Raw genomic sequence first — 14405 nt, 5'->3', positions numbered from 1 at the left:
CGACACTCACACAACCTTATTACCAAGAGTATCACAATCCTGGCTTGTGCTCGAAACATCCCCATTCTGGAGAGATTATGCCCTGCTTCACAGCCAGGCACAGGGTAGCGAGCCTCTTGTCAAAGGTCACAAAGGCATCGTGGGGCCAATTGGGGAATTCAATGCTGTTTTTAAGTCCAAGTTCAGAGCCTTGCTCATTGGACTAAACTCTAGACAATAACATTTTTCTACTTTGCAGAGAACAGGGAGCTTTCAGGTATGTCTAGAAGAATTCTGTGGTCCTCAGATGGAGTCACAGATATGTACAGCAAAGACTAACATAACTTTTCAATAAACGTGGTATAAAGTCAATCAAACCAGCTCAGCTCCTCCACTAGTCTCCAAAGAACACCCAGCAATGGGAATGAACATAACCATTCCTAATACATGAGTAAGCCCATCTGGAAGCTGACCGTGTTTGTTCCAAGTGCCACATACACACCAACTCTGCGCTGGCAGAGGCCTGTGAATCAGAGCTGAAGTCTGATGGAAGAGAAACTCAGGGGTCTCAAGCTGCTTTCCCCAGCAGAGAACAACACTATTAGTTTGAGAAAGTCCCCCGCCTGCTTTCTCTCTGAGTAATTAAGAGTGAAATCCTCCTCTCAGTGACCCCAAAGCTCTCAGCCCAGGCTGATTTACACATGAAAGGAACCCTCTGAGGGGCTTTCTCCCTTTCACATTCACAACCAGGCAGGACCTATAAATAAAACCTTTCTGAAAACAGGAGCTTTCAAAAAGGTCTGTGTATGTGTGCAAATGTATATGAGAGAAAGGGAATGGATGTGTGCACTTGAGAATGTGTATGTGTTTGCATGCACGTGTGACGAGTGGGTGAGAATGTGCGTTCATACATCAGCGCGCATGCAAGTAAGTGTACTTGGAAAAGCTTCTACATGGATGTGCGAGCGCGCACAGGTAGTGGGAGCGCTTATGGGAGCGAAAGGGTATGTACAGACTAGTTTCTAGCTAGTACAGTCCCAGGGTAGACTCACCAGAGTCAGATGAGTTACTCTAGATTCACACTTGGAAAAAAAATATTTAGATGCCCAGTTTTTAGAAACCCAGTTGTTTGTGATATACTCTTTTTGATCTGCAAAGCAATGAAGCACTAGCAGATCAAAATGATTGTGTTTTACATTGCTTTGGATATAAGGTGGAAGGCAATGGCGAAACAGGTCTTGTGGCATGTGTTCCTATGATTTTGAAAGTGAGATTTTTAAAAGGCATCATCTTCTCAATGGCCCAGGAGAAACGGAATAGTATTGGGCTTTCCAGGACTGTCATAATTTGAAGATATTTTCACAGTTTGTTGGAAAACAAAAAAAGCCCCAGAGTTTGCAAAGTAAACAGTGGGACTACCGCCATGACAGAAAATGAAGGTCAGAAAATCAGAATGACTGTGGCTGCCTTTACAGGAGCTTGTCAGCACAAAAATGCCCAGATTTGAATCTGCATGCTCCCTCCCCCACTGTCCTGCTCACCCATGTGTCCATGCAGCCAGGGTATTTCCCTTTCCATGAGGCCTAAGAAGGACCCTACACAGTTTCCAGGAAACTGGCAGTTAGTGTGACCCTGTCCTAATGCAAACCAGGTGATGCAGAGCTCTGAGTCAAACCAGGACAAACTGCAGGGTTTCATAGTGCAGGTACTGGACTGTGAGTCTTTGCCCAGATAAGAAGAGGCTTTTTAAGATTTGGCTACAGTGGGATAATCTGAGAACTCCAAACTATTTCACCTCACTACTCCTGAGAAGCTGGATCATTTGCTTACTGAAGCTGTGTCTGTGCCCTAGGTTCATGCCAGCAGCCAGGCTCTACGCACTGGCACTTACACTTGCACCGGCAGAGCTGCGTGACAGCTTGGTGGGAGACTTTCAGGCAAAGCCTGTAAGCATGTAAGGGAAGGAGGCTGCAGAGGCACACACTGCACTGTTCTGATTTCATAATTACTAAATACAGCTCTGAAATCTCTCCCCTGGCCAATTCTCATTTGCAATTCTCAAGAACTTAGAAGGGGCAGGCAGAAAAACACACAAAACAGGAGATATAAGGAGTGCAAAACCTCACAGAAGTGCACAAAGCGCCTCTTCTGCCAGTTCAAAAACACTCTTCCCAGCTACTTGCACTAGGCAGGAGTGTGTGAGCAGGGATGCAGAGCTCCCCTCCTACTGAGCTCGCAGCTAAAGCCCTCCCCCAGTTCCCAGGGTCTTCAAATAAAGATTTGCATAGTGCTTCCAGATCATTCCCGGGAGAAGGGACAATGGCTCTCTGAACGCCTTTCCCCCTCCCTCCTTCACTTACAAAGCTGATAAAGCCCTGGTGAAAAGGGGAACAAAGGATTTACAGATGGCAGAATATTGATTTCTGCAGTTTCAGGACCACAGGGAGAAGACGAAGAATCCCTAGGAAACTCTGTGAAGTTTGAGACACAGGCGCTATCTCTGCAGCTCAATTTCTGCATTTGTTAAGACACTGCCCCCATCAGTATCTGATGGAGGGAACATTGCTATTCTAGAGGGATGAGCAGGTCCCTGAAAACTTGCAAATGCACAAAGATGAGATTGCACTTTGAAATCCCAATATTGCTTGCGAGTATGCTTGTTGTTTCCAAACCTCCCACGCTGAAAGGCGCTTCCAGTGAATGCAGTTTGCCACCAGGCGGACCAGACCGGCACTGCTCTCAGCCTTCGCCCAGGCTGAGGGTATCAGGGAGCTTTTATAAATCACATCTCACCAGTGATTTACGCAGTCATCCACATCCTCTTCTCCGCACTATCTACCACTGCAACTAAGAAAAACAAAACCAAACAAAAAAAAAAGGTGAAGAACAAATGTTTTGAAAGTGCCCTTTGACTCTGAATTACAGTGGAATGCCACTATAGCAGAACTTGCTAACTTTTAGGACTGTTACCTGAATGTTAAAGCTTCCTGCCTATCTAAGTATTTCTGTGCTTAGTACACATACTTCTAAGATTTGTGTTACAAACGTTCTTCAGTTTGAAGAGTCAACTCCATCTGTACTGAACACTAGCTCACTGCTGTCATTCATATTTTTGCTAAACCGAACAGTGATCTAGAACGTTCAAACCAGACGCTATACATCATCCAGAGACAGTCACTGGATATTCAAGACAAATTATATGAGTTGTGAGCCTGGCCTCCAAGTATTGTATTCACCACTGAAACCAGCTTTCTGGAAGATACTTGTTTTTTTTTTGTTTTGTTTTTTTTTGTTTTGTTTTGTTTTTTTTGGCAAAAGCAGAGCAAACTTTGTAGCATTTTTTCACTCTAAAGATAAAGGCTCCTAGAATGGTGGGTCTTTTTGAAGACCGTACTTGTTCAAACTTCCTCAAAATGCTGGATTTAGGACCAGATTTTTAGCAGTGACTAAATCAACTGATAGCCTCTCACACAGGTCTGTTTCAGAAAAACTGTTGCATCTCTTGTGTAAGGCAATAGTGCATACCAGTGAGTCCAAAAGGTGGATCCCAAACCATGCATCAGTAATCTAGGTAGAGCTACTGAGGCAGTGGCACAGCTGAGACTCCTCATTCACTGATACTTTCCTTTATAAAGATTTTCGCTCTGCTCTCAGGATGAGTGCAATCATGACAGTGATAATAACCACTACATATTGCACAACTACAGTAGATTTTATACAACTGTGTCATAACATTCCTCAAAATTCTCTTCTAAAATATCTACTTTCTTCAAATATCTGTCTTCTCTCATTCAGAAGAAATGCATCAGGTGGAATTTTTATGTATTTCAGCAGTCATTCCAAACTTGCACCACATTTAAAGAAGAGGTTAATCAGCCCCATTATTCTCCTGACACAGTTAACATTCATTGCAGCTTTTGGGGTGATAAAGCCTGTGAAAGTCTCATTTTAAACCAATGTAACTTAGAGACTGTAACAAAATTGCCATAGTACTCAGGCTTAGGATCAACTCGAACCTCCATTTTCACTTGCTTTCCACCAGTCCCTTGGAGCTTGAAGGGTGGAAGAAGTGCCCACAAGGGACTTCTTTTGATCTGAGCAGCAGTGCTAAAAGGTTGCCATTACTAAGTGACTCTCTGGTGGAAGAGCACTTTCAAGACTGTCAGTGGTGTCAGAGGTCACTGTAGGTGTCAGGAACAGTTAGAAAGAAGCACATCTTGTCTGCTCTCACCTCCTGCTAGGTTCTTGCATGTTGTCTTCCGAGGCTACGGTGACAACACAGCTCAAAAACTTTTTGAGTCACACTTTACGCTTCTTTCCTTAGCCTAGACAGCAGTTTCCTACTTGTTTTGCTGATTCTTTTTTGTTTTCTCTGCTTTCTCTTTTGCTCTTAACTGCACGGTCACCTTTGGAAGTGTTAATGTCTGTTTTCTGCTTATAGGTTTCTTTTTTTCTCTATAAACAAGAGTGTTTTTGTTTACATGGTTCCTGCTATTAAATCAGCACTGTAATTCACTTTAGGATAGAGAACTTAATCTTGGTTTCACCATTTAAATATTATACAAAAAGCTTCTTAAAACTTCCGTTCACAAGGTAAGTCACATTCTAGTTTCTAGAAAAGCCTGGTATTATACAACTTCTAAGCCTGAAATCTAAATGATGCAGGTGGAGAAAAGCAAAATTCACCTCCAGTGTGGGCAACAACTTCACCATGTTAACACTCCAAAGTCCATCCAACAAAGCAAGTGTGTGCACACGTGGTGAGCTGCAGTTGTTTCAGGTCTGCACTTTAAAAAAGGCTTCAGATGGATGCAGACATTGGGAGAACACTTCTGTAGGTGGATACGTGCAACGCCACCAAGGAATATCTGTTTTTCTTTCAGTACAGAAAGAGGACTGATCTTGAAATGCTATATTAAATGAAAGAATATGAAGGTGGATCACTGGAAGAGATAATCATGATTTAAAAAATAAGGGTCCATCAAATATCAAAGTATTTATTAACAGTTTACACTGGAAAGATAGAGCAAACTTATCTTGACATAAAAATATCATCCAGATATGCTTCACAACAGCCTTCCAAGATGTTAGCCATCTCACCATTTCTATATGCTACACACTAAGATTCAAGCCCTCAGCCAAGTGAACAGAATGAAATCATACTTACTTCCCAGCAGCAAACACAGCTTCCTACCCTCTAACGACCACGTTGTAACAGCAACCCAGCCATGCCACAACATGCTTTGGTCTTGCTGCAAAAAGCTGATCAGTTTTGTGGAGCTGCACTGAACTGGACCTACATGATGCATAGCCAGAGCAGCAATGTGTAATAACATAACCCAGCCCAGGAGATCCAGCTATCCAAACCAAGCTCTTGGGCTTTCCCTCTGCCTCTCTTTGTCCTTCATAGATATTTGCTTCATTAGACAGTAGAACCATCTTCTTCTCCTTCCACAAATGAGTATACCTTGTGAGGATGGAAAAAGCAGATCATTCGTCATCATTCCCTCACAAACCAGACCTTGCCATTGTCCTTACCTTCAGGTTCCCTGTTTCTCTACTTTCACACTGTCTGTTTCTGTCTGTACAGCCAGTACAGGAGTCCTCTCATTTTACTTCAGAGTTGATGAGTATTTGAAAATGTACTCTCCACTTATATGGCTTCTACCAGAGGTCAAACAGGCAACCATCAGACTCCAATAAAAAGTTATTATAAAAACAGGATCCAGACACTTGCAAATTGATTATAGTGAACAGTTCTTCTGAAGATCTTGTGTTTATTCAACTGATATTGTTAATTTTACTTGAGTAGGATCATCCCAGGAATCTAGATAATTAAAAACATATCAGTGGTTACCAAAATGCATTTCATTGATGACGCACATCTTTCTACTGCCATTGATTTTTAAGAGTTTTCATATCCTAGTGAGGAGACTGGTCCCTAATGTGAAAACGCCCTACTGACAAATATTAACAGCCATTCTCTGCTGCTGCATAAAAGAAACCCAAATACAGCATTGGAATTGCTCCACTGACAGGGAATTCTACCCAGGACACCAGGACTGTTTCCTAAGTGATCTGTACTGAATATACACAGTCTCTGAACCCCAGCTATGGACATGAACACTGGGAAAGCTTCTTCCCCTACTTCTCTGTACGCGATGTCACATACTGATACCTTTCCTTCTGCTCTGGAGAACAGCCTGGTCACTGCGCCCAGCCATAGCTGCCCTTCAACGTGCAGCACAAGCCAGCATAAAACCACGGTCAGCATGTCAGCACCCACAGCCGCTCACTGCAGTCGTCCTTCCCTGTGCCCCATCCTGACAGTCCCTGCCACCACCTGCGATCTCCTTCCAGGAGCTCCTGCGCTCCTACTTCGCCTTGGCTGCCCCCCACCTCTACACCTGCCCCAAATTCAGCTCTCCGGGTCCTTCCAGACCTCTCACTGGCCCGAGGCATCCCCAAGCGCTCCACAACACTCTCCCGGCACCCTGTCCCCAAAACGCCGGGGCAGCCCACACGGCAGCGCTCCCCGCACCTCGGGTGGGCAAAGCGACGCCCCAAAACTCAGCGCGAAAATGGCGCCAGCACCCCTCGCCCACACGGCGCGACCACGTCACGCGACTAACGGCTCCCGCCGACCCCGCCACCGCCCCGCCCGAGGACGGCGCATGCGCAGCGAGGTCGTGCGGCCCGCCGCGCTCAAGGTCAGGCTCGAGGTGGGAGCGCTAGTGCGCACGCGCGGCGTCCTCGCGCAGCTCGCCTGTCCCGCGCGGGCCGCCGTGGGTTCCGGTTCCGGCGGGCGCCCCGGAGGCTGAGGGGATGGCGGCGCTCGCGAGGGTCTCCCGGCTGCTGCTCGCCGCCGCCCCGCGCTCCCCGCCGGGGCGCCGCATGTCGGCCGCGGCCCACGAGCCCGGCGGAGGTAACGGGGCCCCGGGGCGGGGGTACAGCCCGGCGCCGCGGCCGAGGCGCCGTTGCCCTTGTCAGGCGCCGCCCTCCGCGGCGGGCAGCCCGGGGTGGGGGGTCTCGGCGCTGCGGGGAACAACGGCTAGTTACAGCTCGGGAGCGGACAGGGGCCGCACTGGGGAACAGAAGTGCGTTTATTGTGTTCCTGGGCAGCCGCCACATAAACCTGGCGGCTCTACCTCAGGTGATGCGTTTTCTCTGTACTAGCCCGCCTGTGGAAGCTCCTGACCTTTGTGGTTGCTCTTCCCGGAGTTGGTGTCTGCATGCTGAACTGCTACTTAAAAGCACAGCATGAGCATGAAAGACCCGAGTTTATTCCTTATGCTCACCTCCGGATCAGGACCAAGGTATGTGCCAGTGCTCTGTTTGAAGGTCGCCTTATTTTCTCTGATTGCAGAGATTCAGCTGAGGCTACTACAGCTTTTGTTGCTTTCCTATCTATGAAGTGAGGTGCTGCATACATAATTATGACCTTAACTTTATTCCTGAGACAGCAAGAGGGTCTCATGGTTGAGCTGAAGTACCCCTTGCATTTGCAGATCTAGAACTAGCCTTTTGCTTCCCAGAGTAGTTCTGCTGATGTGTCACTGAAAATGCTTCAACTATAAAGCTGCTTTAGGCACCTTACACTGATACAGATCTAAAGGCTATTAGAGCTGATCCCTAATTCTCAAAACAAGGGTCTTACCAGGATATTAAAGATCAATGCTGTCGATCATACTGCATAGAGCTAGTTAGTTGTCTCCATCTAACAGAGACTGTTTTCCACCTCTCACTTTGTACAACCCGGAGAACAGATGTTAGCTTGCTTAACTCACCAGCTCATGTTTGAACTCACCAGTGATGTTTGAATCTATTTCCTGCTGCAAGAGCGAACTTCCTGAGCTGCAGCAGATTTTTTCATTAGCTGCCAATGGCTTATTTTCTTTCTGTCTTTCAACAGCCTTTTCCCTGGGGTGATGGGAACAAAACTCTATTCCACAATCCCCATGTTAATGCTCTCCCAACTGGTTATGAAGACGAAAACTAAGTTCTTGACCACAGCCAAAACTTTGGCTCTTCCTGCATTTGGACCAGAATGTTCTATGGGAACCATCATTTAAGAAACTCTGCATTCCTTCTACTATCAAGTTGAATGGTGTTGTGACCTCTGTTATGTACTTGTTTAGAGGTCCTTCAAATAAAAACTCTTAACTTGATTTCAGAATCTGACTTTTTCTTTTGTTAGTCTATGAATCCTTAGAAGTTTGTTCTGCTTAAAACAGTGAGACTTCCCCACAAGCAATAGTGCAGTAACAAAGGGGTTTGACCAACTCAATCTTACACCTGCTGCTATACCTGATAATACTAATGTTAGCAATGCATTCATCATGAATATGAAAGTGAATAGTGCATGATGCCTCGTCTACCTGATCACTGTAAACACACAGCTTACATTCAAATAAACAGTTTTTAGGCTAACAGTCTAGATTAAAATTCAGTGTATACCAAACAATCAACCAATAAGTTGATTATGTTCTGCATAATCAACTACTGCAATAAGTATTTTATTAATGCCACCATCAAGCCAACTGTCTCTCACCTGGCCTGTTCTGAAACAGAAGGGGGCAGCAGTCAAACGTGTGTATTAATCTCTGTGCAATTTCACAATATTAATCTTTGGCTCTGGAATCTTAGTATACTATAAGCAGTGCATGTAAATTACTTGCAACTATGCTCTTCATAAAGCCGTGGTTTAGTCATACAAAAGTCTATCTCAGACTCTACAAATGAAAACACACTTTTTGCTCCACTGCTTCTTTGTAATATGCAGTGTCATCGAGAAGCACCTTGGCTCTGCTGGTTAAAGCTTAACATTTCAAGGAGAGCCTAGAACTTTATTATTTTCTGAAGTCTGAAGGCTTTAGGCTTGACTAGTATCTGTCCCAATACTGCATTAATTTTGAAGCTTTTCCTCTCCATAAGTCAGATGTTCTCCAATTCCCTCTGCAACTTCTGTTTTCTTTCACATGATACAATGCAGAGAAAACTTATTCCTTAGCTGCCATTAATGTTGTTTTCCCTAAAAGGAAAACTGCAACAGCCGACTTGGCATCCTGCTGATGAAAGGAGTGAAGGATAATAAATGAGCTAAATGTAAGATCATCTAAAGTGGGCACAGTAGGATGCCTCTGCTCATGTTTCAGTATAATTTATCTCACCTGCTTAGCTCAACAGAACACTGTAGTAGAATGACTTCTAAGTTTTTCTGTATTAAAAGCACAGAACAAGACACTAATGGGCTTAGTTGCTTTAAAGTTAACTGACTAAATAACGTTACATTTATGTGGAAATGATTATAGATGATTATAGAAAAGTGAAACAGTTGTATATGTTATTCCCCCCCCCCAAAAAGATTAACACTTGACAGTCCCCAACACACTATTTAGAATAAAAGAGAATAATATTCTAATAGAACAGAATGTTCTCCTGTAGTATGTCCCATAACTTGCCTAGAGAAAACTGATTTTATTTATACTTGAGTGGCCTAGCAGTTTAAATTTTATAAAACAAGCTGTTAAGTTCTACATTCAATCACTGTCCTGCCTATTGAGCAACCTGCCCAATGCACCTGAAAAGGCAGCATGGTTGAACCACACTACAGAGCAGACAGCTCAAAAGCTGCTGTGTTCAGGCCATTGCTGAAGACACAGGGAACAAAGGCCCCAGTATGCTGCAGTTCTCGGTATTCAGCACAAATCCTAAGCTATTCTTGAGCATGTGTAATCGCTACTTATGTCTGTGGCACAGACCAGCCAGCTACTGTATTTGAGAACTGCAACTGAGGTATTTTCTGAGCGATTTTTTTGTTTGCTTTAAAGTAAAGGCTCTGAACTGCACCAGAGGTAGTCCTTAAAAGCTATGAGTGAAGCTCAACTTTTTCTAATGGAGGTGGAAAGCTGACTTCTCTCTTTTATCCCCAGCCCAGAATGGTTTTTTACTCGTTCACCTGTATTGGTGTATTAAGAGGGGGCAGTTTTAGCCCATCCCTGTCTAAGTATCACTTGAAAGCATTTCAAGCGATTCCCCTGCCACAAGGCTCTCAGGGCCCCAGGACAGGAGGGGGTGGGTCCTGCTCTATACTCCCTACTCCTCTTCCAAACACCTTCCCTTTCCTAGTTCCTGCAAGATCTGCAGGAACAAAGCTCTGTCATTCAGTATCTTGGGATGGAGGAATAGAAAACTGGAGAGAAGAAAAGGCTAATTGCTAATTCACAACCACATCAGGATATACCCAGCATAAGGAATCTTTCATTCTTTCCAAGGAGAAGCCTCCTTAGCCCTTCTACTGCCATTCAAAGGAAGAGAATTTCAGGCAACCATTTCAGGAAAACCAAAAACCAGTCTCATCATCAGGTTACATGAAGGAGTTAATGCACCAATACTACATTCAGCTGGGATAGCTGATGAGTTAGCTGGCTGTCTCACCCTTTCAGCAGTCACTGCCACTGCAGAACAACTTCATCTGAGTTTCTGTAGTTTACAAGCCAGCACATTAGAATAAACAAGTAATAACTAGTTTGCTTTACTAGGAGTGAACTACACATGGTTCAGGAGCAGCTTCGTAAGCAGTGAGGTTGCCCAAGGGTTAGGGCAGGCAACTGGGGCTTTAACTGTATCAGCTGTCAGGTTTCAATGCAACATTGCCCTCATTCAATACACACTTCCAACTACCTCGAGGAAGAGTCTAACAATGATTGTGGCTGACCCAGTGATTGGCGGGAGAGCGCATGGAACGGCAGCCAGGCCTGCACTGCATTTTTACCATAGGGATAGATAACACTAAAGAAGAGAAAATTCAAGTTGCAGATTGTTTCAGTACTTTGGAAAATGCTGTGAAGTTGTAGGTTCTCTCTGTTCCTCTTAGAGGTCATACTCAGATTCTACAGGACAGCTATCTACTAGCACAAAATACAGCCTGGTTATATTTATTTCAGCTAAGTTATTGCACATCCAGCATAAGTGCTTTTGTAACACCTCTGGCATTGACACAGTACAACACAGTAGCCCCTCAGCATTCAGGATCGTATCAAACTCCTTCCTCCAAAATTCAGCAGCACAGAGATGAGACAAAGTAAACCAATTCCCTTCATAGGCTTTTTAAATGCTTTCAAGTGATATATAAATAAGCAAGAGAAATTGGTCACAGATCAACCCATCCTAATAAGTATTCTCCCATTATAGAGTACATTCACACGGGAAGTTAGTTAAAAAGGGTTTTCAAGCTGTTAGAGACTGAACCACCACCAACATTCATTGAAAAGGAGGCAGTAATTACCACGTGACCCTTTTTCCCCCCTCTCTGCAAGCAGAGGAGAGTATTTGTTTCCTAAAAGGCTACATAGAGAAAGCAGCTTAACCGAGGCCTTTTCCAGGTGGCACCTAGTCTTGTCTGGTTACGCTTCTCAGTCTGGAGGTTCACATTAGTGACAGCAGACGTACAGCAGAGGTCAAGAGGAGTTTTCAGTTTTTCCTTTGCTCGGGCCCATGAATTCCAGACCTTCAATGGGTATGTCCTTCTCCTTGATTGCTTTCTGTGAAGAAGAAAGAAAGGAAAAAAAAAGAGACACCTTTATAGTGCTAAGCTGGATATTCTTTGGTACAAAGCGTGACCTCCGATTAGTATCCTAGCACAGCTTTGGGCACAGCTTTAACGTTAACGGTGCTCGAACAGGCGCAGGTAAGCAGTACCGGCGCGGGAGCTAGAGCCCGGCTCGGAACCACGCTGCGAGCTCCCCGCTAAGGGGTCTTGGGGGGGGGGGGGGGGGCGCAGGCCGCTCCCGGGCGGAGACGGGGCAGGGGGAGGGCGCCGGGGCGGGCGGGGCCCGCGGGCGGCCCCGCACCTGCACGCAGAGCTGGTAGCGGCGGAAGAGCTGCCCGCAGGGGTCGGCGGCGCGCTCGCCCTTGAGGAAGGTCTCGGCGAACCAGCGGTTGAAGCACTGGTCGTACTCGCGCTTCAGCTCCGTGCAGGCCTCGCCCACGCTGTTCATGGCGGCGGCGGCGGCGCCCGCGCACCCCCCGCCGTGACGCGGCCGCCGCGCGCCGGAAGCGCCGCCGCGTGACGTGCAACGCGCGCGCTCCCGGCGGCGGCGATGCGGGTGCTGCGCGCGGGGCTGCGCGCGGCGGCCGGCGGCGGCGCGGAGGGAGCGGTGCGGGCGCGCGCGCGGGCGCGGGGGCGCGCGCGGGGCGGGGTGGGGGCGGGGGCGCGGCTTTGGCGGCGCTGCCCGGCTCGGCTCAGCTCGGCTCGGCTCCGCTCTGCTCCGCAGGCGGCGGCGGGCGCGGGGCGGGGCTTTGGCGGCGCTGCCCGGCGGACGGCTCGGCTCGGCTCGGCTCGGCTCGGCTGGGCAGGCGCGGGGCGCGGCTTTGGCGGCGCTGCCCGGCTCGGCTCGGCTCGGCTCAGCTCGGCTCTGCTCTGCTCCGCAGGCGGCGGCGGGCGCGGCCGTGCTGCGGCGGCTGGAGCAGCTGGCGCTGGTGGATTTCCGCGACGCGGAGGGCGTGGAGCGGCTGCGGGAGGCGGTGCGGTTCGCGGAGCGGCTGCGGGAGGTCGGCGCGGAGGGAGTGGAGCCGATGGACTCGGTGCTGGAGGACAGGTGGGGAGTCGCTGCCCGCGGCGGCTTTAACCGCTCGTTCGCCGCCTTCCGCCCCAGAAACGGCCCGGCGCGGCGCGGCGGGGGCGGCGGCGGGCTGAGCGGGAGCGTTACGCGGTAACCGCGGTGCGCGGAGCCGCTCCTCGGTGCTCGCGGCGGCTTGTGCGCGCAGGCACGGCTTAAAGACCGGCTGCGCTCTGCTCGTCAGGCGTCTCTATCTCAGAGAGGATGATGTTACAGAAGGCAACTGCGCAAAAGAGCTGCTGAAAAACGCCAGCCAGAAAATAGAGGACTATTTTGTAGCCCCACCAGGTACTGTTTTGTTTATTAAAAAAAAAATCTTAATTTTGCTTGAACTAACTTTCGCTTGAATTAACCTGAGCACTGTGACCTGCTACAGCTGAGTTTGCTTTCAGAAATATTAGGCAGTAATAAGGATGTACTAAAATAGGAAAATAGTATCTGTAGCCATCTGTGAAGACAGATTTAAATCTATTTGTCTAAAATGAATACAGAGGTTAATCTTACTCTAAAGATAGTGTACATGTTGACCTATTAAAAAGATCATTTATAGGCAGTCAGACAAAACTTGCTTGCTCAGGACACGCAAGTTGCCTCTACGTGTTCAGAATAAACTGGAGAGGCACATTTGTGTTAAGTTCTACTGCCCAGAAGGCAACTCACAGCTGGTCTCACAAATTCATTTTTTTTGTTTCCTATCAGGTAACATCCCTTTACCAAAGACAGAAGAAAAAGAGACTTTTCTGCAGTGATCTTAATGAAAATCAAGAACCAAATTGCCATTTTAATATTTTATTTGGGGAAACAAGGGTTGTGCTGCCACAGCTGAAATACTGTGGTGCATATTTTGATCAGAAAAAAAACACTTGTATTGCTAAATTTTTACACCTTCCTTCTGTAAAATATCTTGCTATTGAAATATATTCAATGTTTGTGAAGCTGAAAGGCATCATGAAGTCTAGACAGATGTCCTTAGTGCTTGTATTTATTAAAGTGCATCCATGTTAATCTTTAAGATACTGAATGGCTTAAAGGCTTCAAAGAGAATATTAAGCATGATGATTAAAATAAAATCCAAGCACTATTTTGTTTTCGTGACAAAGAATAAACTCCATGTATTTGCATTATATCCTTACCAGCATGAATGAGGAATGAACAGCTGGAGCCTAGGACCAGTATATAAGTAACTAGACTGAGATCTTCATAAAGGTAGTAGTTGCTTTGTTCACATTTGGGTATTCAACATCTACAGAGAAAGACTTTACAAAACATTTGGCAAGTAATATTGAGAAATACCATGTTAGCAATCACCTGCAGGAGCAAAGGTTCAGCTACCAGAGAGGAAAACAGGAATAAGTTTCCCTCAATCTAACAAAAATGGAAGATGCTATGTCGTCAGCCCAGCCAGAGGTGCCAAGGTTGGAACTACCCATTAGGCTTTTGACCGCTGGTGGTAAGTAGCTACAAAAAACTAGAGCCACCCTCGCACGAAGGAGAGGCCAAACTCTCACGCAATAGTTACAGTAGCTCAAATTCTGTAAGAAATGTCCTGTGCGAGCGTGCTCAGCCTTCAGCTCCCAGGCAGGACGTTTGTCTTAGAAAGTTCAGCCACAGTAAAAAGGTGGTTGCAAAGAAGAAGCACAGCACCAAGAACAGAACGAACAAACAAACACTATGTCTTACCAGCTCAGAGGCCGTGAGACCACCAAAGGAAGAGGTTTTGTGCTGGGAAAATGGGAAGCACTACTACAGCGAGCGGCATGTGGTGATGGCTGTCTCATCTTGGGTGACAATCCTGAAGTCTGCTCA

General features: G+C 46.7%; 3 protein-coding genes and 1 long non-coding RNA gene across 5 annotated transcripts; 2 read left to right on the top strand and 2 right to left on the bottom strand.

Moving 5' to 3' along the window:
• Positions 1-4960: 4960 nt before the first annotated feature.
• Positions 4961-6625, bottom strand: LOC134148275 (uncharacterized). 2 transcript variants are annotated; one of them, XR_009960177.1, is made up of 2 exons: positions 6158-6625; positions 4961-5806 (listed from the first exon to the last, which is right to left on the bottom strand). It is a non-coding gene; the product is annotated as an uncharacterized LOC134148275 (long non-coding RNA). The 2 variants fall into 2 exon arrangements; XR_009960178.1 differs by having other exon boundaries at positions 6521-6625.
• Positions 6626-6765: 140 nt separating this feature from the next.
• On the top strand, positions 6766-8147 carry LOC134148325 (cytochrome c oxidase subunit 6A1, mitochondrial). Its single transcript, XM_062590291.1, has 3 exons — positions 6766-6904; positions 7156-7295; positions 7892-8147. Exons 1-3 carry the CDS (start codon positions 6805-6807, stop codon positions 7976-7978), a joined length of 327 nt encoding a protein of 108 aa, XP_062446275.1. The 5' UTR covers positions 6766-6804; the 3' UTR covers positions 7979-8147.
• Positions 8148-10900: 2753 nt separating this feature from the next.
• TRIAP1 (TP53 regulated inhibitor of apoptosis 1) lies at positions 10901-12028 on the bottom strand. Its single transcript, XM_062590292.1, has 2 exons — positions 11832-12028; positions 10901-11522 (listed from the first exon to the last, which is right to left on the bottom strand). The coding sequence occupies exons 1-2, from the start codon at positions 11976-11978 to the stop codon at positions 11439-11441; spliced, it is 231 nt and encodes a 76-aa protein (XP_062446276.1). The 5' UTR covers positions 11979-12028; the 3' UTR covers positions 10901-11438.
• GATC (glutamyl-tRNA amidotransferase subunit C) lies at positions 11977-13723 on the top strand. The gene is made up of 5 exons (XM_062590372.1): positions 11977-12011; positions 12119-12137; positions 12412-12578; positions 12784-12887; positions 13299-13723. The coding sequence occupies exons 1-5, from the start codon at positions 11977-11979 to the stop codon at positions 13346-13348; spliced, it is 375 nt and encodes a 124-aa protein (XP_062446356.1). The 3' UTR covers positions 13349-13723.
• Positions 13724-14405: the final 682 nt, after the last annotated feature.

The sequence above is a fragment of the Rhea pennata genome, chromosome 17 (assembly GCF_028389875.1).
Source record: "Rhea pennata isolate bPtePen1 chromosome 17, bPtePen1.pri, whole genome shotgun sequence".
NCBI lineage: Eukaryota > Metazoa > Chordata > Aves > Rheiformes > Rheidae > Rhea > Rhea pennata.
This window is presented reverse-complemented; position numbering and strand designations above follow the sequence as displayed.

Coding starts and splice junctions, on each gene's coding strand:
- LOC134148325 (XM_062590291.1), top strand. CDS start 6,805: ATGGCGGCGCTCGCGAGGGTCTCCCGGCTGCTGCTCGCCGCCGCCCCG. Junction 6,905..7,155: donor GGCCCACGAGCCCGGCGGAG/GTAACGGGGCCC, acceptor TCTCTGTACTAG/CCCGCCTGTGGAAGCTCCTG. Junction 7,296..7,891: donor ACCTCCGGATCAGGACCAAG/GTATGTGCCAGT, acceptor GTCTTTCAACAG/CCTTTTCCCTGGGGTGATGG.
- GATC (XM_062590372.1), top strand. CDS start 11,977: ATGGCGGCGGCGGCGGCGCCCGCGCACCCCCCGCC. Junction 12,579..12,783: donor GACTCGGTGCTGGAGGACAG/GTGGGGAGTCGC, acceptor TCTGCTCGTCAG/GCGTCTCTATCTCAGAGAGG. Junction 12,888..13,298: donor CTATTTTGTAGCCCCACCAG/GTACTGTTTTGT, acceptor GTTTCCTATCAG/GTAACATCCCTTTACCAAAG.
- TRIAP1 (XM_062590292.1), bottom strand. CDS start 11,978: ATGAACAGCGTGGGCGAGGCCTGCACGGAGCTGAAGCGCGAGTACGAC. Junction 11,523..11,831: donor GCTACCAGCTCTGCGTGCAG/GTGCGGGGCCGC, acceptor TCTTCTTCACAG/AAAGCAATCAAGGAGAAGGA.